Here is a 25459-nt window from a genome sequence, read left to right as displayed (position 1 = left end):
TTTCATTGAACTGACTCACTCAATGGATCAAAACCCACGTCTGTTCTAAGTCTTTAGAAAGTGTCGATTTAATTAATCTCTCAGAGTGCTGATAGATTTTGGCTCTCCAGAACATGGCCTGGCCGTGTATACAATATGAAAAGTGCATATAGTGTATACAGTGTACATGTACTAAAAAGTGTTAGCTTCAGAGCCGAATGTTAATCATGTGCGACGTTCAGGAGTTTCAGTTTTCCTTTCCCGGGCTAAAACGAAAGCGTGCTAGCTTTTGTTTTGTCACGACCGGGAGGCAATTTAAAAATCTGTCCGCCCCGGCAGGTAGCCGCCACCGCCACCCAGGATTGGCTGGTGACGATAACGTGGTTTAAAAAAAAAAACAAACAAACCTCCCCGGACTACAACTCCCACACTGCATCGCGGTAGCAGCAGGAAGCGGGGCAAGAGCGAAGCTCCGAGAGGCGCAGAGATTGCAAGTTTTTTTTTTTATGTCGTACCCTACAGGGGTTATACCTTGTTAAAACTGATGGGTGAGTATTGAATATACCTCAGTGCGGGATGAAACGGCGCCGTCTGGTAAATTCACTTGAGGATAAGGCATGCACGGTGCGGAAACGAAAGAGCTGTTCCCTGTTTTATTTATTTTGCGCTACGGACAAATAAAGAGTTGTGCAATGAAGTTCTGTCTAGCTCTTTTCCTACCAAGCAGTGCTTTTTTTTTTTAATTTGAACATTTTGAAAATTGCGTGGGCTCTTTTGTGCTTCACGGGGGGTTTTTGCAGCGTGATGCAAGCTGCACCGTGGGCTTTTAAGGTTTGCAGGTAACGTGCGACGCTTTTTCAGTCCGGCGCAACCTTGTGTGTGTTAACGAAACGCATCGCTCGGGCTGTACCTGCGACGTGGCATCATTGATCGGGATTTTACGGTGCGGGATTTTATATTCCTGAGCGACGGGTCGCAGAGACGTAGCTAACTTCTCTTCTTGTCTGACAGCGGTGTGATGGGTCAGCCCGGGTGATTATGTACGTGCCGAAGAAAAGAAAGGCGAACGGACGCTGGATTTGATATTAAAAACAGGTTGGTCACCTCACGCCGTCCGAAAACACCGCTCTCGTCAGATGTCGAATCAGCTCAAAAAAGTTTGGGTCCTTATCTTCCCAAACGCCTTTTTTACCGGTGCTGTGCTTTGTGGACTGTTTGAAGGAGAACCACGTTACGATGCACGTAAAGTTCAGACGCTTTCTGTGTTGAAGATACCCAAAGCTCTTCCTTAAGTTCCTTTTTCATTCCGTTGTTCGGGGTGTTTCTCAGAAGATCTCGTTTGTGATGTTGCTTGCGAAGTCGTGTTTCCCCGTCGTTATGGCTTAAAAAAAAATGTGTCGGGCTTAAATCCCTTATGTCTCTGAATATGTGTCGCCGCCTTCTTCATCTCGGCTGCTTCTGGATTAATGACCTTCATAGTCTCTAAATAGGTCTTCTCGGCTTCTCGAGGTGTCACATGTTCGTATGGGGAATAATGTTTCCATTTACTGCTTTCCCAGCAAACCGCAGAACTAACGGCCCCCACAGACGGGAAACATCTGGCCAAGAACAACTGGAGTCTCTCAAGAGAGACTGTGAGCTCACTGCCAACCTTACTGCCCTTCCAAGAAACTGGCCAGCTCCTGATGGGGGTCCCTGCAGATCGCTGCAAGGCAAAAGATGCTCGCAGAGTGCATTAGAAAATGGATCAGTCCAGTGGGATTCATCTGCCTAAGAATAGTTACTATACTGAGAGGAGGCCATGAGACCATCTAATCTGATTAGTAACAAGGAGCTGATTGAATGTCACTTAACGACCTTTGCTGGGCAGCCTGTTCCCCACTCCCACCACCCTTTGTGTAAAGAAGCCCCCTCCTGTCCGGACTGGAGCCTCTCATCCAGCTGTGTCTTGACAGCAGCGAGGGTGTTGTTGGCTTCAACAACGTGGCTGGGCAGCTCGTTCCCCACTCCCACCACCCTCTGTGTAATGAAGAGCCCCCCCTTGTCCTGACTGGAGGAGCTCACCCAGCTGTGTCTGGAGAGAAGCCAGGGTATCGGCTTCAAGAGTGCAGCTGGGCAGCTTGTTCCACTCTCCTGCCACCCTTTGCGTAAAGACGTGCCTCCTGTCCTGACTGGAGGAGCTCATCCAGCTGTGTCTGGAGAGAAGCCAGGATATCGGCTTCAACCACAGGGCTGGGCAGCTCGTTCCCCACCCCCACCACCCTCTGTGTACAGAAGAGCCTCCTGTCCTGACTGGAGGAGCTCACCCAGCTGTGTCTGGAGAGAAGCCAGGATATCGGCTTCAACCACAGGGCTGGGCAGCTCGTTCCCCACCCCCACCACCCTCTGTGTACAGAAGAGCCTCCTGTCCTGACTGGAGGAGCTCACCCAGCTGTGTCTGGAGAGAAGCCAGGGTATCGGCTTCAACCACAGGGCTGGGCAGCTCGTTCCCCACCCCCACCACCCTCTGTGTACAGAAGAGCCTCCTGTCCTGACTGGAGGAGCTCACCCAGCTGTGTCTGGAGAGAAGCCAGGGTATCGGCTTCAACCACAGGGCTGGGCAGCCTGTTCCCCACCCCTGCAAACTCCCTGAAGCAATGCCACTTTCTAAAGGAAACTTGATTTTTGTCCTTTTTAGTCAAAGAAAAACCAGAAGCCGGTTCTGCTCCTGGAGATTTGTGAGCTTTAAGATCCAGCCTGTAAGTATCATCTCTCATTTTCGTGAGCCTACCTTCCCCGATCCCGCCACCTCTGACTCGCCTGCTGTTCCCTGTAGACGGGTGGTGCCCCCCCCTCCCGACCCCAGACTCCCGTGATGACACCCCTTTGCTGTGGTCTGCTGTCACAGTTCACCCACCACCACCTGACTGCCTTCGTCCTCACCTTCTTTAGGTAAACTCGTCTCCGTCACTGTGGGCTCGGCTGCAGGGCGTACCCCCCTCTCTCCTCCCCCCCCCCCCCCGTCCGGCCTGAAACGTCTCGACCCCTGCTGATCTTTCTTTTTTTTTTTTTACCTCTGTATGGGTCTTCTCTAAGTGATCTGGTTTCGTCCCACAATCCAGAGACATGCTGGTAGGTTATATGGCTTCTGGGAAATGAAAATTGGCCCTGGTGTGCCTCTGTGTGCCTCAAAGCTCAGACAGTGAAGTAATAATAATAATAATAATAATAATAATAATAATAATAATAATTGCTTACACTTATATAGCGCTTTTCTGGACACTCCACTCAAAGCACTTTACAGGTAATGGGGATCCCCTCCACCACCACCAGTGTGCAGCCCCACCTGGATGATGCGACGGCAGCCATAGTGCGCCAGAACGCTCCCCACACACCAGCTCTCAGTGGGGAGGAGAGCAGAGGGATGAAGCCAATTCAGAGAGGGGGGTTATTAGGAGGCCATGAGGGGTAAAGGCCAGGGGGGGAATTTGGCCAGGACACTGGGGTAACACCCCTACTCTTGTCGAAAGACACCCTGGGATTGTTCATGACCACAGAGAGTCAGGACCTCGGTTTTACGTCTCATCTGAAGGACGGCGCCTGTTTACAGTCTAGTGTCCCCGTCACTATACTGGGGCATTAGGACCCACACGGACCGCAGGGTGAGCGCCCCCTGCTGGCGCCACTAACGCCTCTTCAAGTACTAGTTGCCCGTTCCTTTGCAGAGCCTCTCCTGCTGAAATCCGCCTTCCCCCCCCCCCCCCCTGTTTGCCTTTCGCTTCCTAATGTTTGCCCGAAGAGCAGGGATAGTGCACTCACTGGCGCAAACATAAGGACCTCGGGCATGAGGAAGAGGAGCTTTCGACTCCTTCCCTGGTCAGGACGGCTCCCAGAAATCATTGCAGCGGGCGTTCGAGTCCCCTGTGACTTTCGCCCTCGCCACAACCTCAGCTGCTCAGCCCTGAATCACGCAGTCTTCCTGGAGGATCGGGACACGTGATTGGGTAGTTCAGAGCCGCGTGCAGTGCATTCTGGGCGCCGCTCAGGGTGTTCTGGTGGCCCACAGAGACGGGCACATGAGAGTCCCTAAATGTTTAGTCCAGTAAGTGTGTATGCTGGGCAAAAAAAAATTGCCCATTCCTGTGCTTGACTCCTCTTGCCAAAACCTAAATCTGCCTTCTAGTGCATTTCTTAAAACGTGAGGATGGCAGGACTGACCAGCGCCGAGTTAGATCTGAATTTATCATTTATTTCAGCACTGGACTCTCAGGACTTGTACTGAGGGTAAAGTGGAGCAGCTGTACTCAAAACCTCAGAGTAATCGGAAACAGTATGCCTTTTATTCCCCCACTACCACACCTTGAATCGGACGCATAATCAGGTTTTTAAAAGACCGTGCAGTGTTTCTTGTTGTGGCAACAGCGCTATTGTTTTTTTAAGACTTAGAAGATGGCTGCTTTTGGAGCCCGCAGAAACGCTGTGCACAAAACAAAGCACTGGAAATCAGGAACCTTTTAATCCCATCTAAAAACCTGTGGATATTAACCTCGTCCGCACCCGTCCTGTAGTCATTAACTCATTAACTGCTTGTTGTCAGTCATTGCTAGCAGTTTGGTTCTGGGTAAGCTTTCAGTCAGCAGTAGTGCTTTTGGCCCAATCGGGTTTGTTTTTTTGAGACAAGCAATAGTTTAGCTTTTTGTTTTGCCTTTCGTGCTTTTATGATTCAACCCACCTCAAATCAGGAGTTTAAATAAAGGGAACACCGTGTGTGTGTGCATAATAAACATCAGCAGCCCTTCTGCTAGTTTGCTGAACGGTCTAGCTGTGAGTGTTGTATTAACTAGGCCAACTGCTACAGAATTGCTTCCTGCTAATCATTCCCTAGATCAGAGGTGTCCACTCCTGGTCCCGAAGAGCTGGTGTGTCTGATTTTTTCATTACCATCCCAGGTCTTAACGAGCTTCTCTAGCTTAACCTGACCAGTTGAACAGCTCCTCCCAGCTCTTTGGATGCAGCTGCTTTTCAGAGACCTTGAAGATCTGGAGATGCACTGACTGACCCTGCAGGACCAGGACTGGACACCCCTGTCTTAGAGCCAGGACCCTGCCTGGAGGCTCTGATTGGCTCATGAAGGAGTGAAGAGCTGCAGACACAATGACTGACCCTGCAGGACCAGGACCGGACACCCCTGTCCTGGAGCCAGGACCCTGCCTGGAGGCTCTGATTGGCTCATGAAGGAGTCAAGACCTGAAGAGACACTGACTGACCCTGCAGGGCCAGGACTGGACACCCCTGTCCTGGAGCCAGGACCCTCCCTGGAGGCTCTGATTGGCTCATGAAGGATTGAAGACCTGCAGACACACTGACTGACCCTGCAGGACCAGGACTGGACACCCCTGTCCTAGAGCCAGGACCCTGCCTGGAGGCTCTGATTGGCTCATGAAGGAGTCAAGACCTGCAGACACACTGACTGACCCTGCAGGACCAGGACTGGACACCCCTGTCTTAGAGCCAGGACCCTGCCTGGAGGCTCTGATTGGCTCATGAAGGAGTGAAGAGCTGCAGACACACTGACTGACCCTGCAGGACCAGGACCGGACACCCCTGTCCTGGAGCCAGGACCCTGCCTGGAGGCTCCGATTGGCTCATGAAGGAGTGCAGACCTGCAGACACACTGACTGACCCTGCAGGACCAGGACTGGACACCCCTGTCCTAGAGCCAGGACCCTGCCTGGAGGCTCTGATTGGCTCATGAAGGAGTGAAGACCAGCAGACACACTGACTGACCCTGCAGGACCAGGACTGGACACCCCTGTCCTAGAGCCAGGACCCTGCCTGGAGGCTCTGATTGGCTCATGAAGGAGTGAAGACCCTGTAGCTATACCAACCCTCCAGGGTGAAGATCAGACACCCCTGGTTTAGATTAAACTGCACCCCCAGAGAGAGATTCTCTTTCTATGTGCTGTCTTTCATCCCACACAGTTTCCCCACATTGCTTTCCTGCGTACTAATAACCCAGTCTCTATGTACTGGTAGTGAAGGGGAGAAAGCAACTGGTATCAACCAACACTTGGTAACAGCTCTATAATCTCTAATCTGCTCACAGCTTCTTCAAGGTTACTTGTCAATCCTGTGTGTTTGAGTCCATGTCTTTGCTCTGGCCTGTATTCCAGCTCCAGTCTGCAAGACTCCACCTGTAAAATGAGCTGCATTAAAGCTTGCCTTTGCCGCTCGACAGAAGGGTTAATAACAGAATCAAGGCCTGATTAATATGAACGAGCCTGCTTTTGAGGGGCGCAGTGCTGGGTGTGCCGGGGTACGCTCTGGCGTCTGTGTGACGTGACTGTAAACTGCTCTCCCCCTGTATTGGGGCGGAGAGGTGGCTCTGCGGCTCAGGATCTGCGCCTGTGACTGGGAGGTTGCCGGTTCAAATCCCGCGGCCCGGCAGAGGAATCCTACTCCGTTGGGCCCCTGAGCGAGGCCCTTCACCCCAGCTGCTCCAGGGGCGCCGTACAATGGCCGACCCTGCGCTCTGACCCCCCAAGCTTCTCTCCCTGTCTGTGTGTCTGTGTCTCCATGGAGAAAAGCTGGGGGTATGCAAAAAGACGAATTCCTAATGCAAGAAATTGCATTAAATGCAAGGGCAGACCCTGCGCTCTGACCCCCCAAGCTTCTCTCCCTGTCTGTGTGTCTGTGTCTCCATGGAGAGCAAGCTGGGGGTATGCGAAAAGACGAATTCCTAATGCAAGAAATTGTATAGGGCTAATAAAGTAACATTATTACATTATTTTTATATTCCAACATTGCCGAATGTTCCGATGCCGCTGCGCAGCTATGTCCTCCTTCACGCCTCCCGCAAGACCTTCAGCAACGTGAAGGTCAGCATTCTGGCCCAGTGGACGCCGGCGCCGCAGAACAGGAGCGGCCCCGCCCTGTCCCCTGGCCAGGTACGTCATGGCCGGCCCCCGCCTGGCTGTTCTAACAGGGCGGCGATCAGGAGCTCCCTGGTCCGGACCTCACCAGTGCGCCTCTCGAGTCCCGCCCCGTGTCGGGGGGAAAGGCGTTCTTCCCAAGGACGGCGGCGCTGGGTTATCGGGGAGGATGTCTGTAAGTCTCTCTTGTAACAGCGGCTCAGACCGTTCCGACCGTAGGCCGAGAGTAAGGCTGCGGAAAACCTTGCCGGGTTGGCATTTTGCGCTCGGGGGAAAAGGGATTCATCACTGTACCTTCCCTGCTTTTTATCCTTCCCTAGACTTGGAATGAGAACCAGCTGTTCGCCGACGAGACGGAGGCCACGCTCTTCCTGGGTGCCCTGGACACGGTCTTCCTCTTCTCCTACGCTGTGGTGAGTCCTTGCTGGTTGCCGTGCATACACATTCAGAAAGGAGGTCTGTACCACCTGTGGGCACTATACCACCGTGCCCGCCTCAGGTGGCTCATGATACCTAAAATCTGAGCTCACAATATTTTGTACTCTGCTATAGAGCTTGGCTCTGACCCCAGCTCTGCTCCAGAGCTTCGCTCATGTTTCTCCCTGGATACTCGACCCCTATCCTTCTCTCCTGGATTTGCCCCTTCATGCTTTGGAACCATCTATTTCTCACGCTGCGAACCTGGCCTGCCTGTCTCGCCTGCAATGGCAGAAGTCCCTTGTGCCTTTGCTGCATCTCTCAGGCTTTGAACCACACTCTGCGCCCGATCGCGGGTCAGAAGGACCTTGAGTCTGAGTTTGTTTGCTCGTTTGCCTGCTGCTCACCTGTCGAGCATCTCGCGACCCTCAGACCTCTGCTTAATTCCCCCCGAAGTAGCAGGTATGATAGGCCGAGTTACAGCGCAGCACAGTTGTTGATTTCGTTTACATGTCCTATGGCTTTAGAGATCTGTCAGGTTCGTTCTTTTTATTCATGTCACCCAACTGTTACAGTAGATCACACAACAGTAGTATGCTGTAACGGAACCTATATTGAGTGTCTTGTTGCCCTACAGGACGAGTTTTGAGAGTGGACTGTGTTGTGTGCGCATGCGTGTTCTGGAGTTTTACCTGTCGTACAGTAGCTAAGACTCCGTTCAAGTAACGAAAAGTTAACCTGGCAAAGTGAAGGAGTCTTTACTATAGGAATAACCCTGCATGAAAGGGTAGGAGCTGTGGAGATCCCACGGAAGAAAACTGCAAACATATTGTCCGTCATTCAGGTGGTGCTCAGAGTGTCTTCTTCTTTTCCACAGCCTTAGTCCCAGACTGTCCTGGGGTCAGCTGCTTTGGTTGCTCTTCTCCACTTGTCTCTGTCGAGCACATCTTCCTCACTCACTTCACATCCCTCCATATCTTTTCTCACACAATCTATCCATCTCTTTCTAGGCCTGCCTCTTCCTCTGTTACCTTCCACCTCAGATTCCATTACCCTCTTTGTTACCTCCTCAACGTCCCTCCTCGTGATATGTCCATACCACCGTAACCTCGCCTCTCGCATCTTCTCAACCACATCCACCACCCTACATCGTCTACGGATTTCTTCATTTCTGATCTTATCCTTCATTGAAATCTGCAGAATCCATCTCAACGTCCTCATTTCAGTTCTTCTCATCAGGTTCTCTTCCCTCTTTCCAACTGCCAAGCATTCGGCTCCAGATAGTTGTACAGGTCTAATCACAGTCTTGTACATTTTGCACTTTAACTTTCTAGGAATTTTCCTGTCACAGATTATTCCAGTTATTTCTCTCCACTTGTTTCTCCTCCCTTTACGAGTTTTGATCCAAGGTATTTAAAGCCATCGACTTGTTTCAGTTTTCCTCCATTTGTGTCCTCAACAGTGGTCATAGTATCTCCTCTTCTCTCCCTTACCATTATTTCAGATTGTTCTGCATTCATTTTCAGTCCACATTTTTCCAGACTCCTCTGCCATTTGAACACTTTCTCCTGTAGGTGTCACCATGAACTCTTTGAGGGAATCAGTTATTTAAACAATTAGCCCCATTTGTGCTAAAGCAAGACCCTGTGTGTGTTTTCTGGCCCCTGTGCTGTCCTGCTCCAAATTTTTCCAACCTGCTGTCTCCCCCTGTCCGTGTGTGTGTGTCCTGCAGGGCCTGTACATCAGCGGCGTGATCGGAGACCGGCTGAACCTGCGCTACGTCCTCTCCTTCGGCCTGTGTGGCTCGGCAGTGACCGTGAGCCGAAACCTGAGACCGGCGCGGCGGTGTGGGCGGGGCTGGGGGCCTGTGGGAGCCTGAGGGGGCTTGTGGGAGTCCGTGCGGGGTTGTGGTGGAGTAGGGGAGTGTGGGAGGGGTCTTTGTGTGGTGGGGTGGGTGGGATTGTGGGGTGTGGAGGGGGGGGGGGGAGGAGGAAGAGGGAGAGAAGAAGCTCAGACAGAAAGTGGAACTGATTTGCAAAACGCGAGATCGCATGGCAGCTGAAACTCTGGCTCAGCCGAAGTAAAAACAAAAAACCAGGGCACCGATGGGGTTTTTTTTTCCCACTCTTTAAGTGCTGTCTAAGCATGTGTCCTGACCTGCGCAGCCGGCAGCCAGCAATCTTCCCTCCCCCGAAGTGGACAGGGGGGGAAAAGAAACCAAACGAGCCGTTCGATTGGCAAAGGTGCAGCCAGCTGCTGTGACACCCCTGTCTCTCTTTTTTTTTTCTCTTGCTCCCCTCTCCCCTGCAGGAGTTTCTCTTCGGCACCCTGACCGAATGGCTCCACTTCTACAACGTCTATTTCTACTGCGCCCTGTGGGTCCTGAACGGGCTGCTGCAGTCGGCGGTCTGGCCCTGCGTGGTGGCGGTCATGGGAAACTGGTTCGGGAAGTCTGGGTAAGTCGCCCGGCTCGACTCTTGGCGTCTGCTTGCGGCCTGGAATGTGAAACGTTCCCCCGCCGTTAGGAACACCCAAGGAGCAGAGTGGAGAGAGGGGGGTGGTGAAGAGACCTTGGTTGGTGATGTCCTGAACTTTTCATTTATTTTTATTTTTTTTTACACACTCTGTACAGCCAAGTATCCCACAATCCCACAGTGTCGCCCAGTGATTTCCCATCATGAGGTCACAGACTGGGCTGTGACCTGGGGGCGGCACGGCGGCTCAGGTGCCCGGGGGCCCTGGGTTCAGTTCCGGGCCCCGGGGGTGCTGTCTGGGTGGAGTTCGCATGTTCCTCCTGTGTTCATGTGGGTCTCCCGCAGGTGCTCCAGTTGCCTCCCACTGTCCATGGTGGGTGAACTGGCTTCTAAGAAATTAGCCCTGGTGTGTTTGTCTTTGTGTGTTTGTGTGTGTGTCTCTCCTGACCCGGCTGTTTCCTGCCTTGTGCCCATTGCTTGCTGGGATATGCTCCAGTGCAAAGCTAACCACTGTACCCATACCGCCTGTGAACTAAGTTCTGGCTTGATTCAGTGAGTGAAGTAGTAGTTTGTTTTTTCGCTTGGCCACCTCCTCTTCCGGGTGCGTCTGCCCTTCTTGGGGGATGAAGTGGGTGCCCCTTAATGCATGTCAAGTTTTTCATGACATGACAGTGGCTGGTGCTGCTTCTCCGCGGGGAGCCCCGGGTTCGATTCCTTTGTGACACGCCTTCGTGCGAGCAGCTGCTCACATTTCAGCGTGTGTAGTTCACTCCAGGGGGGGCCCCAGTTTTACAGCTTTTATGTTGTAGGTCACCATTCGTCGATTTCTAAGGACGGGGGGCGCATCGTGGTGAATAACGCAGGCGATCTGTTAAACTGCCGAATTTAGAGGTGATCGGGCGGGGTGGCCAAAATCCGCTCGAACTCTGTGGAGGGCTGGTTTCGGAAGCAATTCAACAGATCGCCTGATGCGGTGGTCTGGAGACGGGGGTCCCCAGTCTGGAGACACGGGAGACGTCTGAGACTGGACTGGCCTGGGGCCCCTCCAGGACCAGGGGGGTATGTGAACTCGTACAAACAGGAGACGCCAGAGGGCCCGAGGAGGAGCTGGAGCCCAGCTGGACACCGTCCACAGTTCGCTCCGCGGTCCTCAGGGGCCGACCTGCGCGTGGCCCGGTTGTCACGGCCCCCACGGTGCCGCGTCGGTCCGACCGGGGCCGGCTTCCTGTCTAGGGGGGGCGGTACTTCCTGTGTGGGAGCATGGGAGCAGCAGCAGCAGCAGCCGCCTGCCCAGAGGTGAAAGGTCATTGACGCGGGTCGCCTTCCGCCTCTCTCTTCAGGCGGGGCTTCGTGTTCGGCCTGTGGAGCGCCTGTGCTTCCGTGGGGAACATCCTGGGGGCGTTCCTGGCTTCCAGCGTGCTGTGCTACGGATACGAGGCGAGTGTGAGGCGTCTCAGTTCGTTTGTCTTTTCGCAGGCCCCAGCTCGCTCTCCATGAGACACACAGACAGGGAGAGAGAAGCTGGGGGTCAGAGCGCAGGGTCGGCCACCTATACGGCGCCCCTGGAGCAGCTGGGGCTCAGGGGCCCCACGGAGTAGGATTCCCCTGCCGGCCGCTGGATTTGAAACCTCCCGGCCACAGGCGCAGATCCTGAGCCACGGTGCCACAGCACCACCTTCGAAACTAGAAAAAGTTTCTAGAAACCAGAAACGTTTCCTAATATCCTACAAAAGTGATTTGAAAACAATCACACCAAACAAACGCACAGTCCGTTCAGCGTGGTTTCCCCTGGATATCTTTCTACCTCAATCACTCGCCTGCGGTAGCTCAGTCAATCGGATATAGGAGCGCTATTATTACAGCGGTCTGTGGCTGCTTGTCCCTCATGGCCTCCTAATAACCCCCCTCTCTGAACTGGCTCCATCCCTCTGCTCTCCTCCCCACTGAGAGCTGGTGTGTGTGAGAGGACTGGAGCATCATCCAGGTGGGGCTGCACACTGGTGGGGGTAGTGGGATTCCCCCTGACCTGGGAAGAGCTCGGAGTGGAGGGTCCAGACAGGCGCTATATAAGTGTAAGGAGTTAGTATTGTTGACGTGTTAGTGGGGGAGCGTATTTCACATTTTTGTAACTGTTTGCATTGTGCCAGCAGAAGTGTGTGGGGGGGATTAAATATAGAAATATATCGCCTTAGTCAGCTCAATATGAGTGGTCGGCACAGAAAAGGACTCTTCAGCTGTCCGCAGGGCTCCAGAGCATGCCCCTCACAGACGCGCTTCGTGCCTCGTCCAGCGCTCCTCCCCTGTTGAAGCCGGTCTGTTTGCCTTTACAGTACGCCTTCCTGGTCACCTCCTCGGTGCAGTTTGCCGGGGGTGTGATCGTGTTCTTCGGACTCCTCACCTCCCCTAAAGAAATCGGTGAGTGGCGCCACAAGCAGGCCGATCTACAGCTCCAGGCCGCAGAAGGACAGGTGGATAGATGAGACTTGATTGATCCCGGAGGGAACTTGAGGTGTTACAGACAAGACAAGCAAAAAGAGCAGCCTAAGAATTAAAATAAGTGCAGCAATACAAAATAAACAAATAGTTAGGCGTGTGCAAAATATGCTCATAGTCACTGTAAAGCACTAAACTATGTGCAAAAGTGCGCATAGGTATATACAGATTGACTGTCCCAAAAAGCACAATAGTGCAACATGCTGTCCAGCGATGAGCAGATGAAGGGCTAACAGTCCTAGCCTAGGGCAGCGTAATACACCCTGACGGCCGCCAGGAGGGAGGACCTGCGAAGGTTTTTGTAACCCTTACAGTGCAGGTGAAAGGTTTGGGGGGAGGTGTTGATTCTTAAAGACGGAAGTTGAGATCATCTGTCCAGCAAGTGGCCCTTAGAAATGCTTTTATAATCCATATAAGTGGTTCCAAACAATGAGTCTGCTGTGAATGTTTGGTTTTTTTGCGTCAGTATGACGCAGCTCAAGTTCTCTGCAGTATTTTCTGGACTTTGGTCAGTGAGATTGAAACCTTGAGGGGTTTGACCATGTGCGGTTCTGGATGGAGGGTCTGTACCAAAGATATCCAGGTTGTCCGGCCTTATTCCTGTAGGGCGAAATAGGCTTGGTTCCTCGCCATTGAGATCTCCTCAGAGAAACAGGTGCTGTACAAGTTTCCCGATGGCCAGTCATCGGACCTTGAACACCGTCTTAACCCCAACCCCCTCCCCGAACCCACACCTCTCCCCCATAATTCATAACACGCGCAGGAGAAGCACAAACTAGCATACACACACACAGAAGCACACACAAGCCTACACACACGCGCAGGAGAAGCACAAACTAGCATACACACACACAGAAGCACACGCAGAAGAAGCACACACACAAGCATACACACACACACGCAGAAGAAGCACACACAAGCATACACACACACACACGCAGAAGGAGCACACACAAGCATACACACACACACACGCAGAAGAAGCGCACACAAGCATACACACACACACACGCAGAAGAAGCGCACACAAGCATACACACACACACACGCAGAAGAAGCGCACACAAGCATACACACACACACACACGCAGAAGAAGCACACACAAGCATACACACACACACACGCAGAAGAAGCACACACAAGCATACACACACACACGCAGAAGAAGCACACACAAGCATACACACACACACACGCAGAAGAAGCACACACAAGCATACACACACACACACGCAGAAGAAGCACACACAAGCATACACACACACACACACGCAGAAGAAGCACACACAAGCATACACACACACACACACACGCAGAAGAAGCACACACAAGCATACACACACACACACACGCAGAAGAAGCACACACAAGCATACACACACACACGCAGAAGAAGCACACACAAGCATACACACACACACACGCAGAAGAAGCACACACACAAGCATACACACACACACACGCAGAAGAAGCACACACACAAGCATACACACACACACACACGCAGAAGAAGCACACACACAAGCATACACACACACACACGCAGAAGAAGCACACACACAAGCATACACACACACACACGCAGAAGAAGCACACACAAGCATACACACACACACGCAGAAGAAGCACACACACAAGCATACACACACACACACGCAGAAGAAGCACACACACAAGCATACACACACACACACGCAGAAGAAGCACACACACAAGCATACACACACACACGCAGAAGAAACACACACACAAGCATACACACACACACGCAGAAGAAGCACACACACAAGCATACACACACACACGCAGAAGAAGCACACACACAAGCATACACACACACACGCAGAAGAAGCACACACACATGTGCGGTTCTGGATGGAGGGTCTGTACCAAAGATATCCAGGTTGTCCGGCCTTATTCCTGTAGGGCGAAATAGGCTTGGTTCCTCGCCATTGAGATCTCCTCAGAGAAACAGGTGCTGTACAAGTTTCCCGATGGCCAGTCATCGGACCTTGAACACTGTCTTAACCCCAACCCCCTCCCCGAACCCACACCTCTCCCCCATAATTCATAACACGCGCAGGAGAAGCACAAACTAGCATACACACACACAGAAGCACACACAAGCATACACACACGCGCAGGAGAAGCACAAACTAGCATACACACACACAGAAGCACACGCAGAAGAAGCACACACACAAGCATACACACACACACGCAGAAGAAGCACACACAAGCATACACACACACACGCAGAAGAAGCACACACAAGCATACACACACACACACGCAGAAGAAGCACACACAAGCATACACACACACACACGCAGAAGAAGCACACACAAGCATACACACACACACACGCAGAAGAAGCACACACAAGCATACACACACACACACACGCAGAAGAAGCACACACAAGCATACACACACACACACACACGCAGAAGAAGCACACACAAGCATACACACACACACACACGCAGAAGAAGCACACACAAGCATACACACACACACACGCAGACGAAGCGCACACAAGCATACACACACACACACGCAGAAGAAGCACACACAAGCATACACACACACACACGCAGAAGAAGCACACACAAGCATACACACACACACACGCAGAAGAAGCACACACAAGCATACACACACACACACGCAGAAGAAGCGCGCACAAGCATACACACACACACACGCAGAAGAAGCGCGCACAAGCATACACACACACACACACGCAGAAGAAGCGCACACAAGCATACACACACACACACACACGCAGAAGAAGCGCACACAAGCATACACACACACACACACACGCAGAAGAAGCGCACACAAGCATACACACACACACACACACGCAGAAGAAGCGCACACAAGCATACACACACACACACACACGCAGAAGAAGCGCACACAAGCATACACACACACACACACACGCAGAAGAAGCGCACACAAGCATACACACACACACACACACGCAGAAGAAGCGCACACAAGCATACACACACACACACACACGCAGAAGAAGCGCACACAAGCATACACACACACACACACACGCAGAAGAAGCGCACACAAGCATCACACACACACACACGCAGAAGAAGCGCACACAAGCATACACACACACACACACACGCAGAAGAAGCGCACACAAGCATACACACACACACGCAGAAGAAGCACACACACAAGCATACACACACACACGCAGAAGAAGCACACACACAAGCATACACACACACACGCAGAAGAAGCACACACACAAGCATACACACACACACGCAGAAGAAGCACACACAAGCATACACACACACACACGCAGAAGAAGCGCACACAAGCATACACACACACACACGCAGAAGAAGCGCACACAAGCATACACACACACACACACGCAGAAGAAGCGCACACAAGCATACACACACACACACACGCAGAAGAAGCGCACACAAGCATACACACACACACACACACGCAGAAGAAGCGCACACAAGCATACACACACACACGCAGAAGAAGCACACACACAAGCATACACACACACACGCAGAAGAAGCACACACACAAGCATACACACACACACGCAGAAGAAGCACACACACAAGCATACACACACACACGCAGAAGAAGCACACACACATGTGCGGTTCTGGATGGAGGGTCTGTACCAAAGATATCCAGGTTGTCCGGCCTTATTCCTGTAGGGCGAAATAGGCTTGGTTCCTCGCCATTGAGATCTCCTCAGAGAAACAGGTGCTGTACAAGTTTCCCGATGGCCAGTCATCGGACCTTGAACACTGTCTTAACCCCAACCCCCTCCCCGAACCCACACCTCTCCCCCATAATTCTGCAGCTTGTTCGCCTCTCCTTGGTCCCCCTCCCCCCTTGCGCCCGTGTCCGCAGGCCTGAGCCAGGCCGACGCGGGCCCCGCCGATCGAGACGCGGAGAGCCACCGGCCGCTGATCGGCGACGCCGGAGAGGTGCATGATGGGATCGGCTGCTCCATCCAGCAGGCCGACGAGCAGGGGAGCCCGGCGGCCATTGGCTTCTTCCAGGCGTTCTGCCTGCCCGGAGTGCTGCTGGTAATGCCCCTGTCCATCGGTATTTCTTGCCCGTCGAGTGCGGAAGGCCGTTTTCTCAAGCTCAAGGCCCCTGTCCTTCGGATGGGATGTAAAACCGAGGTCCTGACTCTCTGCGGTCATTAAAAACCCCAGGGTGTCTCTCGACAAGAGTAGGAGTGTTACCCCAGTGTCCTGGCCAAATTCCCCCCCCTGGCCTTTACCCCTCATGGCCTCCTAATAACCCCCCTCTCTGAACTGGCTCCATCCCTCTGCTCTCCTCCCCACTGAGAGCTGGTGTGTGGGAGAGGACTGGAGCATCATCCAGGTGGGGCTGCACACTGGCGGGGGTAGTGGGATTCCCCCTGACCTGGAAAGAGCTCGGAGTGGAGGCGCTATATAAGTGTAAGGAGTTAGTATTGTTGACGTGTTAGTGGGGGAGCGTATTTCACATTTTTGTAACTGTTTGCATTGTGCCAGCAGAAGTGTGTGGGGGGGATTAAATCTAGAAATATATCGCCTTAGTCAGCTCAATATGAGTGGTCGGCACAGAAACATTACTTTATTTTCCTTTAGAAAGTAGAATGAGGGTGTTTTTAGATTAAGAACCTATGGCCCAACTGGTAGTTGGTAGATAATTCCATTAGCCAGCAGCCATATCACCCTGCAACTCACAACTGGCAGCCCCACTGGAGCTCAGCAGGTGTGAGCCTGGTCAGTACCTGGATGGGAGACCTCTGGGAAAAACTAAGGTTGCTGCTGGAAGAGGCGTTAGTGGGGCCACTAGACTGTAAACAGGCGCCGTCCTTCGGATGAGATGTAAAATCGAGGTCCTGACTCTCTGTGGTCATTATATCCCAGGGCGTTTCTCGAAAAGAGTAGGGGTGTAACCCCAGTGTCCTGGCCAAATTTCCCCATCGGCCTTTATCAATCATGGCCTCCTAACAATCCCCCTCTCTGAACTGGCTCCATCCCTCTGCTCTCCTCCCCACTGAGAGCTGGTGTGTGTGAGAGGACTGGAGCATCATCCAGGTGGGGCCGCACACTGGTGGGGGTGGAGGGGATCCCCATTACCTGTAAAGCGCTTTGAGTGGAGTGTCCAGAAAAAGCGCTATATAAGTGTAAGCAATGATTATTATTATTACCGGAACGGGGTGTGTTTCGTTCGATTTGAGCAGGGCCCCAGACTCCTCTCTCCTCTGTCTCTTGCCCCCACTCCAGTACTCGCTGGCCTACGCCTGCCTGAAGCTGGTCAACTACTCCTTTTTCTTCTGGCTGCCCTTCTACCTCAGCAACAACTTCGGCTGGGAAGAGGCCGAGTCCGACCGGCTGTCCATCTGGTACGACGTGGGAGGGATCGTAGGTAGGCGGGCCGTTCCGGTTTCCCGGCTCTTCTTGCTTGTTGGGAGGCAGCTGGTCACGGACTTTGACACCCCCGCAGAAGACACGCGCGCACAGTAGAGAACGCGCACACACACAGAAGAGACGCATACACCTGCAGGAGAAGCATACACAAGCATACACACACACACAGGAGAAGCACAAACTAGCATACACACACGCAGAAGAAGCACACGCCAGCAGGAGCAGCACACACAAGCATACACACACACGCGCAGGAGAAGCACAAACTAGCATACACACACACACGCAGGAGAAGCACACACAAGCATACACACACACACAGGAGAAGCACAAACTAGCATACACACACACAAAAGCATACACACACGCAGAAGAAGCACACGCCAGCAGGAGCAGCACACACAAGCATACACACACACGCGTAGGAGAAGCACAAACTAGCATACACACACACACGCAGGAGAAGCACACACAAGCATACACACACACACGCGCAGGAGAAGCACAAACTAGCATACACACACAGAAGCACACGCAGAAGAAGCACACGCCAGCAGGAGAAGCACACACAAGCATACACACACACACGCGCAGGAGAAGCACAAACTAGCATACACACACACACACAGAAGCATACACGCCAGCAGGAGAAGCACACACAAGCATACACACACATGCAGGAGAAGCACAAACTAGCATACACACACACAGAAGCACACAAGCATACACACGCACGCAGAAGAAGCACACACACAAGCATACACACACATGCAGGAGAAGCACAAACTAGCATACACACACACAGAAGCACACGCAGAAGAAGCACATGCACGCAGAAGAAGCACACACACAAGTATACACACGCACGCAGAAGAAGCACACACACAAGTATACACACGCACGCAGAAGAAACACACACACAAGTATACACACGCACGCAGAAGAAACACACACACAAGCATACACACACACGCACGCAGAAGAAGCACACACACAAGTATACACACGCACGCAGAAGAAGCACACACACAAGCATACGCACACACGCAGAAGAAGCACACACACGCAGAAGAAGCACACACACAAGCACACACACAAGCACACACACGCACACACACACACACACACACACGCAGAAGAAGCACACACACAAGCATACGCACACAGAAGAGACAGGCTGCTTTTTTTGTAGAGAGACAAATCTATTTGCAATCATGTTTAAACTTGGCTGTATTCTGCTTGTGTTTTGGCTCAGAAGTTAGTTTGTTTTTCTCAGAAGAAAGCGCCTCTTTTAAAGACATCATTTCTAGAGGATAACAAGGTGTCCAAGTGGTTTTATTCCCACTGCAAGAACCCATTGTGCTGCCGGTTTATCAGGGCGATAGCTGTGTCTGAACAGGTGTGCTGTTGTCCCATGGCAGCACAGCACGGTCTGCACTGGGGCTCCGGGGTCAGCTCCTGGGGTGCTGTCTGTGTGGAGTTTGCATGTTCTCCCTCATGTCCACGTGGGTTTCCTCCCACAGTGCAAAGACAGGCTGGTGGGATAAAAGTGGCTGCTGGGAAAAATTGGCCCCGTGTGTGTGTGTGTGTGTGTGTGTGTTTGTGTGTGTGTCCTGTGATGGACTGTCACTGATGTGGGTGTGTGTGTCCTGTGATGGACTGTCCCTGGTGTGGGTGTGTGTGTCCTGTGATGGACTGTCCCTGGTGTGTGTGTGTGTGTGTCCTGTGATGGACTGTCCCTGGTGTGTGTGTGTGAGTGAGTGTATGTGTCCTGTGATGGACTGTCCCTTGTGTGTGTGTTTGTGTGTGTGTGTGTGTGTGTGTGTGTCCTGTGATGGACTTTCCCGGGTGTGTGTGTGTGTGTGTCCTGTGATGGACTGTCCCGGGTGTGTGTGTGTGTGAGTGTGTGTGTCCTGTGATGGACTGGCCCTGGTGTGTGTGTGTGTGTGTGTGTGTGTGTGTGTGTGTGTGTGTGTGTGTGTGAGTGTGTGTGTCCTGTGATGGACTGGCCCTGGTGTGTGTGTGTGTGTGTGTGTGTGTGATGGACTGGTGTCCCGTCCAGGGTGTATCCTGCCTCGTGCCTGTTGCTTGCTGGGATAGGATAGGTGGATGGTTTCCTGTTCCTCTAATTTACGTTTTTACTCTGCCGGAGCAGATTTTTCCATTCCCCCCCCCATGGAAATTGATTGTAAAAGGGCGAAGCGACGGGCGGGGGCGTCACTCAGGTACCCCGCGAGAGGGGTCTTTGTAGCAGGACCCCTGGGTCGCCCGGCAGTAACGCCCGGTCTCTCTCCAGGAGGAACTGTCCAGGGCCTGATCTCGGACTTCATGGGCAAGAGAGCCCCTGTGCTGGCGGTGAGCCTGCTGCTGGCGATGGGCTCTCTGGTGGGATACAGCCGTGAGTACTGGGCGCCACTGTCGCCCCTCTTGTCCGACTACAGTCCCGGAACGTGAGGGTCCAAACACAGGTATCGGGCTGAAGCAGAGACTTCCAGCTTCTGTGTCTTCGGGGTATTATTTTACGCGCATGGTTAGCTGTGTTCGAATAACATTATTAATTATGCCCCCCCCCCCCCCCTGAAATGGGGTCCCCTTAAACAACCCCCGCCCCATTTCAGGTGGATCAATCTTTTGATCTGAAGTAAAGACGTCATGAGCGCACACAGCACAAATCATACCTCACTGGCCCAATACTCACACTTTTCCAGGTCTGAAGGTCTATCTTAGGTCTGTCTCTCTGGTTTCCAGAGACGTCATGGGGGTGACGTAATGGTTATTCGAAACGAAGGCAGCTGAAAGCCAGGTTCGGCATTTTGAGAAATGTGTCGCTGGAAATGATCTGGTCAGGAAGCGATCAACGCGTGGAACACGTACCCGGGCCTTTCTGTAGGACGTCAAGCCTTTGACATGGAGGTCTAGCGCCGCGAGAGAATCGTTCACCGTGCTGGAGAACGCTGAGCCCCGATTGTCTTCATCCTGAGCCGTTTCTCGCGTCCTGAAAACTGCTTCGTTAGGATCGGGGCGGCCCGTCGCGGTCCTGCTGCCTTCCAGTCCTTCCCAAGTGTTTGGTGGCTGTGGTGAGTTTCTTCATTCAGTTCTTCTCTTTTCAGGTTCGCCCAACGACCAGGTGGTGAATGCAGTCATCCTGGCCGTCACAGGTACTTGGTGTAAAAGCTGGAATCCTTATGAAGACACAAATGCGATCGCGTCTTGCGGCTGTGATCCACCGATGGATTGGATCGTGTCTCCACACCCCACCAGAGCTGGGAGAGACATCCAAAGTGGCTACAGGCCTTTTAACAGGGCGGTGTGAAAAGGGACAAGTATATCTTATTTTAGGCGGCTACTGCAAACTGTTTGGAAGAGATGAGGGGAAAATCCAAAATCGGTTCTTTTTTGGTGAGGTGAAGGCAGGGAACGCAGGTCAGATTAGATGCCTGTCATCAAATCCTGAGCCCGTGTATGAGCGTGATCCAACCTCTCTCCAGTCTCCAAGAGAGTTCATCCAGGATTCACAAGCGTGCCTAAACTTAGGTGAGACATTACAGACTGCTGTATTGGTCCTTCGAATGATGTTCAGGATCTCTCATACCGGGTCAAGCCTGAAGATCCAAGGTGAACAGTGAGATCTGGGATCAGTCTGGAAGCTCTTGTGTTGGGACAGAGCAGACAGGTGAACAGTGAGATCTGGGATCAGTCTGGAAGCTCTTGTGTTGGGACAGAGCAGACAGGTGAACAGTGAGATCTGGGATCAGTCTGGAAGCTCTTGTGTTGGGACAGAGCAGACAGGAGAACAGTGAGATCTGGGATCAGTCTGGAAGCTCTTGTGTTGGGACAGCAGACAGGTGAACAGTGAGATCTGGGATCAGTCTGGAAGCTCTTGTGTTGGGACAGAGCAGACAGGTGAACAGTGAGATCTGGGATCAGTCTGGAAGCTCTTGTGTTGGGACAGAGCAGACAGGTGAACAGTGAGATCTGGGATCAGTCTGGAAGCTGTCGTCTTTTCGGAAGGGGTTAGAAAATGGATGTATTGATTGATTAATTGATTACCAAACATCTGCGTAGTAACCCAACAAGAGCGCTAACCCAGGAGATGGAAAAGCACCCAAAGGAGTGAGCGCTGGAGCGATAGAGCGCCCCCGCAGGGCCGTTCGGGATGACACCTCTTCGCGATGCTGAGCAACCCCCACCCCCTCCCGAACCGCGCAGTGACGTCTCGTGTGCCTGTGTTGCAGGCTTCTTCATAGGAGGCCCGTCCAACATGATCAGCTCGGCCATCTCGGCTGACCTGGGCCGGCAGGAGGCGCTGCGGGGCAGCCAGGAGGCGCTGGCCACGGTCACGGGCATCGTGGACGGGACGGGCAGCATGGGAGCAGCCGCAGGACAGGTACGGAGCGAGGCACCCGCTGGCTCCCCTTGGCAGAAGGGCCTCAGCGCAACCCATGGCTGGCATCACTTCCTGTAGCTGAGCTGGCTCTGGGGGGGCGTGGCCATGGCTGGCATCACTTCCTGTAGCTGAGCTGGCTCGGGGGGGGCGTGGCCATGGCTGGCATCACTTCCTGTAGCTGAGCTGGCTCTGGGGGGGCGTGGCCATGGCTGGCATCACTTCCTGTAGCTGAGCTGGCTCTGGGGGGGGCGTGGCCATGGCTGGCATCACTTCCTGTAGCTGAGCTGGCTCTGGGGGGGCGTGGCCATGGCTGGCATCACTTCCTGTAGCTGAGCTGGCTCTGGGGGGGCGTGGCCATGGCTGGCATCACTTCCTGTAGCTGAGCTGGCTCTGGGGGGGCGTGGCCATGGCTGGCATCACTTCCTGTAGCTGAGCTGGCTCTGGGGGGGCGTGGCCATGGCTGGCATCACTTCCTGTAGCTGAGCTGGCTCTGGGGGGGCGTGGCCATGGCTGGCATCACTTCCTGTAGCTGAGCTGGCTCTGGGGGGGCGTGGCCATGGCTGGCATCACTTCCTGTAGCTGAGCTGGCTCTGGGGGGCGTGGCCATGGCTGGCATCACTTCCTGTAGCTGAGCTGGCTCTGGGGGGGGGCGTGGCCATGGCTGGCATCACTTCCTGTAGCTGAGCTGGCTCTGGGGGCGTGGCCATGGCTGGCATCACTTCCTGTAGCTGAGCTGGCTCTGGGGGGGCGTGGCCATGGCTGGCATCACTTCCTGTAGCTGAGCTGGCTCTGGGGGGGCGTGGCCAAGGCTGGCATCACTTCCTGTAGCTGAGCTGGCTCTGGGGGGGCGTGGCCATGGCTGGCATCACTTCCTGTAGCTGAGCTGACTCCGTGGGCAGGGCCATTGTCGACATCACTTCCTGTAGCTGAGCTGACTCCGTGGGCGGGGCCATTTTCGACATCACTTCCTGTAACTGAGCTGGCTTGGGGGGGGGCATTGTTGACATCACACCATCAAACTGTATTGAACATCTTAAGTGGCGCTTAATTATATTACACAAATATTTTTTCGAGTTTTTTCCGTGGTTTTCTAGCGCCCTGCAAAAGTGTAAGAGTAACATGAAATGTGCCGTGTAATGATACTGGATTTTAGCGGTCGTGATTTCACCTAAGCCTTCAGTCCGCCTCTGAATGGAAGCCTGTTCAAGTCAGCTGACCATGTTGTAGTGAGATGCTGGTGTCTTTGTCTCTTTGGTCCAGTACCTGGTGTCCTTGATCGAAAGCCGACTGGGATGGATGTGCGTCTTCTACTTTTTCATCGTCATGGTAAGACGGAGTATTGCAGCCTCATGACTGGGCGAGCGTCGCTTTCTGTAGGTGTGTTGCCTCTTTCCTGCCTAAGGAGGAGCTGGGTGAAAGCAGAGCTGCCATTTTTTTTAGGTTTTCAAGCCTTGTAGTTCTGTGCCTTGCGCCCTTTGATGTGAATTTGATCAACAGGGGTCCTCTCTCTCCCCTGCCTTGAAAACTATAATGGGTTTTGTCTAACCGCATGGGTTTATTCAAATCAGGGTTAGGGATGGCTTCAAAGCATAATATTAATGATTTTTTGTCGTCTCTTACTCCCATTTGTTTTAGTTTTCTTGTTTTTGTAGAGAATGAAAAACATTATAATCCCCTACACTTGTATAGCACCTGTCTGGACCCTCCACTCCGAGCTCTTCCCAGGTCAGGGGGAATCCCACTACCCCCACCAGTGTGCAGCCCCACCTGGATGATGCTCCAGTCCTCTCACACACACCAGCTCTCAGTGGGGAGGAGAGCAGAGGGATGGAGCCAGTTCAGAGAGGGGGGTTATTAGGAGGCCATGAGGGGTAAAGGCCAGGGGGGAAATTTGGCCAGGACACTGGGGTGACACCCCTACTCTTGTCGAGAGGCACCGTGGGATTGTTAATGACCACAGAGAGTCAGGACCTCAGTTTTATGTCTGATCCGAAGGACGGCGCCTGTTTACAGTCTAGTGTCCCCGTCACTATACTGGGGCATGAGGACCCACACAGACCGCAGGGTGAGCGCCCCCTGCTGGCCCCCACTCACACCTCTCCCAGCAGCAGCCTCAGCTTTCCCAGGAGTCTCCCCTCCAGGTACTCTGGCCAGGCTCACACCTGCTGGGCTCCAGTGGGGGGGCTGCCAGCCGGGAGCTGCTGCAGGGTGATCCTGTGCTGTCGTGTCCCAAGTTTGACCCCTGCCTTCTCCTGCGCTGGCAGACCTTCGGGAGCGTCCTCTTCATCTCGCCCCTGATCGTGAGCGAAGTGCGTTCCATGATCCGGGAGCGGCGCCTGCGGTCCCATCAGCTGTGAAACCGGCACACGGAGCCGGATGGGGACTTTTCCTGCGGCGCGCGGACCGACTGCGAGGCGTTTTCTGCCGCGGGGCTCCGATCTTCCGCAGAGGAGGTCGCCACCCCTGGGGGAAGATCTCCTCCCCAGCTTCTTTCCTCCTCCTCCTCCTCCTCCTCCTCGCATGCAGGCGGCTCCCCTTTCCCGGGAACGATCTCCGAAACCCAGCCGGAGCCGCGCGGACCAGCGACGGACAGACGAGATTCTGCATCAGTTTCCGGGCCAGATCGGGCGATATATCGCGGCGCCTGACAAGATGTTTAAAAAGCCTGTGCGTGTGTGCGTGTGTGCGTGTGTGCGTGTGTGCGTGTGTGTGCGTGTGTGTGCGTGTGTGTGCGTGTGTGTGCGTGTGTGTGTGTGTGCGTGTGTGTGTGTTTGTGTGTGCGTGTGTTTGTGTGTGCGTGTGTTTGCGTGTTTGTGTGTTTGTGTGTTTGCGTGTGTGCGTGTGTTTGTGTTTGTGTGTTTGTGCGTGCGTGCGTTTGTGTGTGCGTGTGTGTGAATGGCGGGGGGAAGGCCTGCTGTGGAGTAGTTCCTTCTCCGCTTGGGACGTCGAGTGTGAGAAACGAATCCGCTTTCTCAGGGCGGACGGAGCTCTGAAAACACCCCTTTTATTTTTACCACCTGTACCGAAAGGAGAGGCGGCCCGGGTTTAGAGATAACCTGGAGCCTCATCTCGATGTCTGTGCACCACTTGTGAGATCAGTGCGTCGTCCCGCCATCTGTGTTGCAGTCGTTCTCTCGAGCACTTTTAATAAGAGAGCTGTGTTCTCGCTGGCGTTTGAATTTAAAGGAGAAGTCCTGTGAGACTCGACCTCCCCCGTTTTCTTTTTTTTTGTTAACCTGTTCCTTGACGTCCCCACCAGTTGTTTGTTGTGTGGAAAAACCCCAGATGGGACTCGCAAATGACACAACTGACATTCTGGAAGAATCTCAATAAATGTGAAATATCTTCCTGCTGAA

The 25459-nt window shown here is 53.2% G+C and overlaps 1 protein-coding gene across 3 annotated transcripts; it reads left to right on the top strand.

Annotated features, from left to right (window-relative positions):
- The first annotated feature begins 421 nt into the window (after positions 1 to 421).
- On the top strand, positions 422 to 25459 carry slc37a3 (solute carrier family 37 member 3). Of its 3 annotated transcripts, none has more exons than XM_069192019.1 (17): positions 422 to 527; positions 991 to 1074; positions 2657 to 2717; positions 2795 to 2910; positions 6791 to 6905; positions 7211 to 7303; positions 9040 to 9123; positions 9618 to 9763; positions 11122 to 11218; positions 12112 to 12196; positions 16197 to 16375; positions 17573 to 17714; positions 20013 to 20114; positions 20827 to 20874; positions 21952 to 22103; positions 23364 to 23429; positions 24368 to 25459. In XM_069192019.1, the coding sequence occupies exons 4-17, from the start codon at positions 2834 to 2836 to the stop codon at positions 24458 to 24460; spliced, it is 1479 nt and encodes a 492-aa protein (XP_069048120.1). In that variant the 5' UTR covers positions 422 to 527; positions 991 to 1074; positions 2657 to 2717; positions 2795 to 2833; the 3' UTR covers positions 24461 to 25459. The 3 variants fall into 3 exon arrangements, with proteins under 3 accessions (XP_069048120.1, XP_069048122.1, XP_069048121.1); XM_069192021.1 differs by having other exon boundaries at positions 2657 to 2718; positions 2799 to 2910; XM_069192020.1 differs by lacking the exon at positions 422 to 527 and adding an exon at positions 799 to 818.

This window comes from Lepisosteus oculatus, chromosome 7, assembly GCF_040954835.1.
Source record: "Lepisosteus oculatus isolate fLepOcu1 chromosome 7, fLepOcu1.hap2, whole genome shotgun sequence".
NCBI classification, from domain to species: domain Eukaryota; kingdom Metazoa; phylum Chordata; class Actinopteri; order Semionotiformes; family Lepisosteidae; genus Lepisosteus; species Lepisosteus oculatus.
Note: the sequence above shows the minus strand (reverse complement) of the source record. Positions and strands in the feature narration are given on the sequence as shown.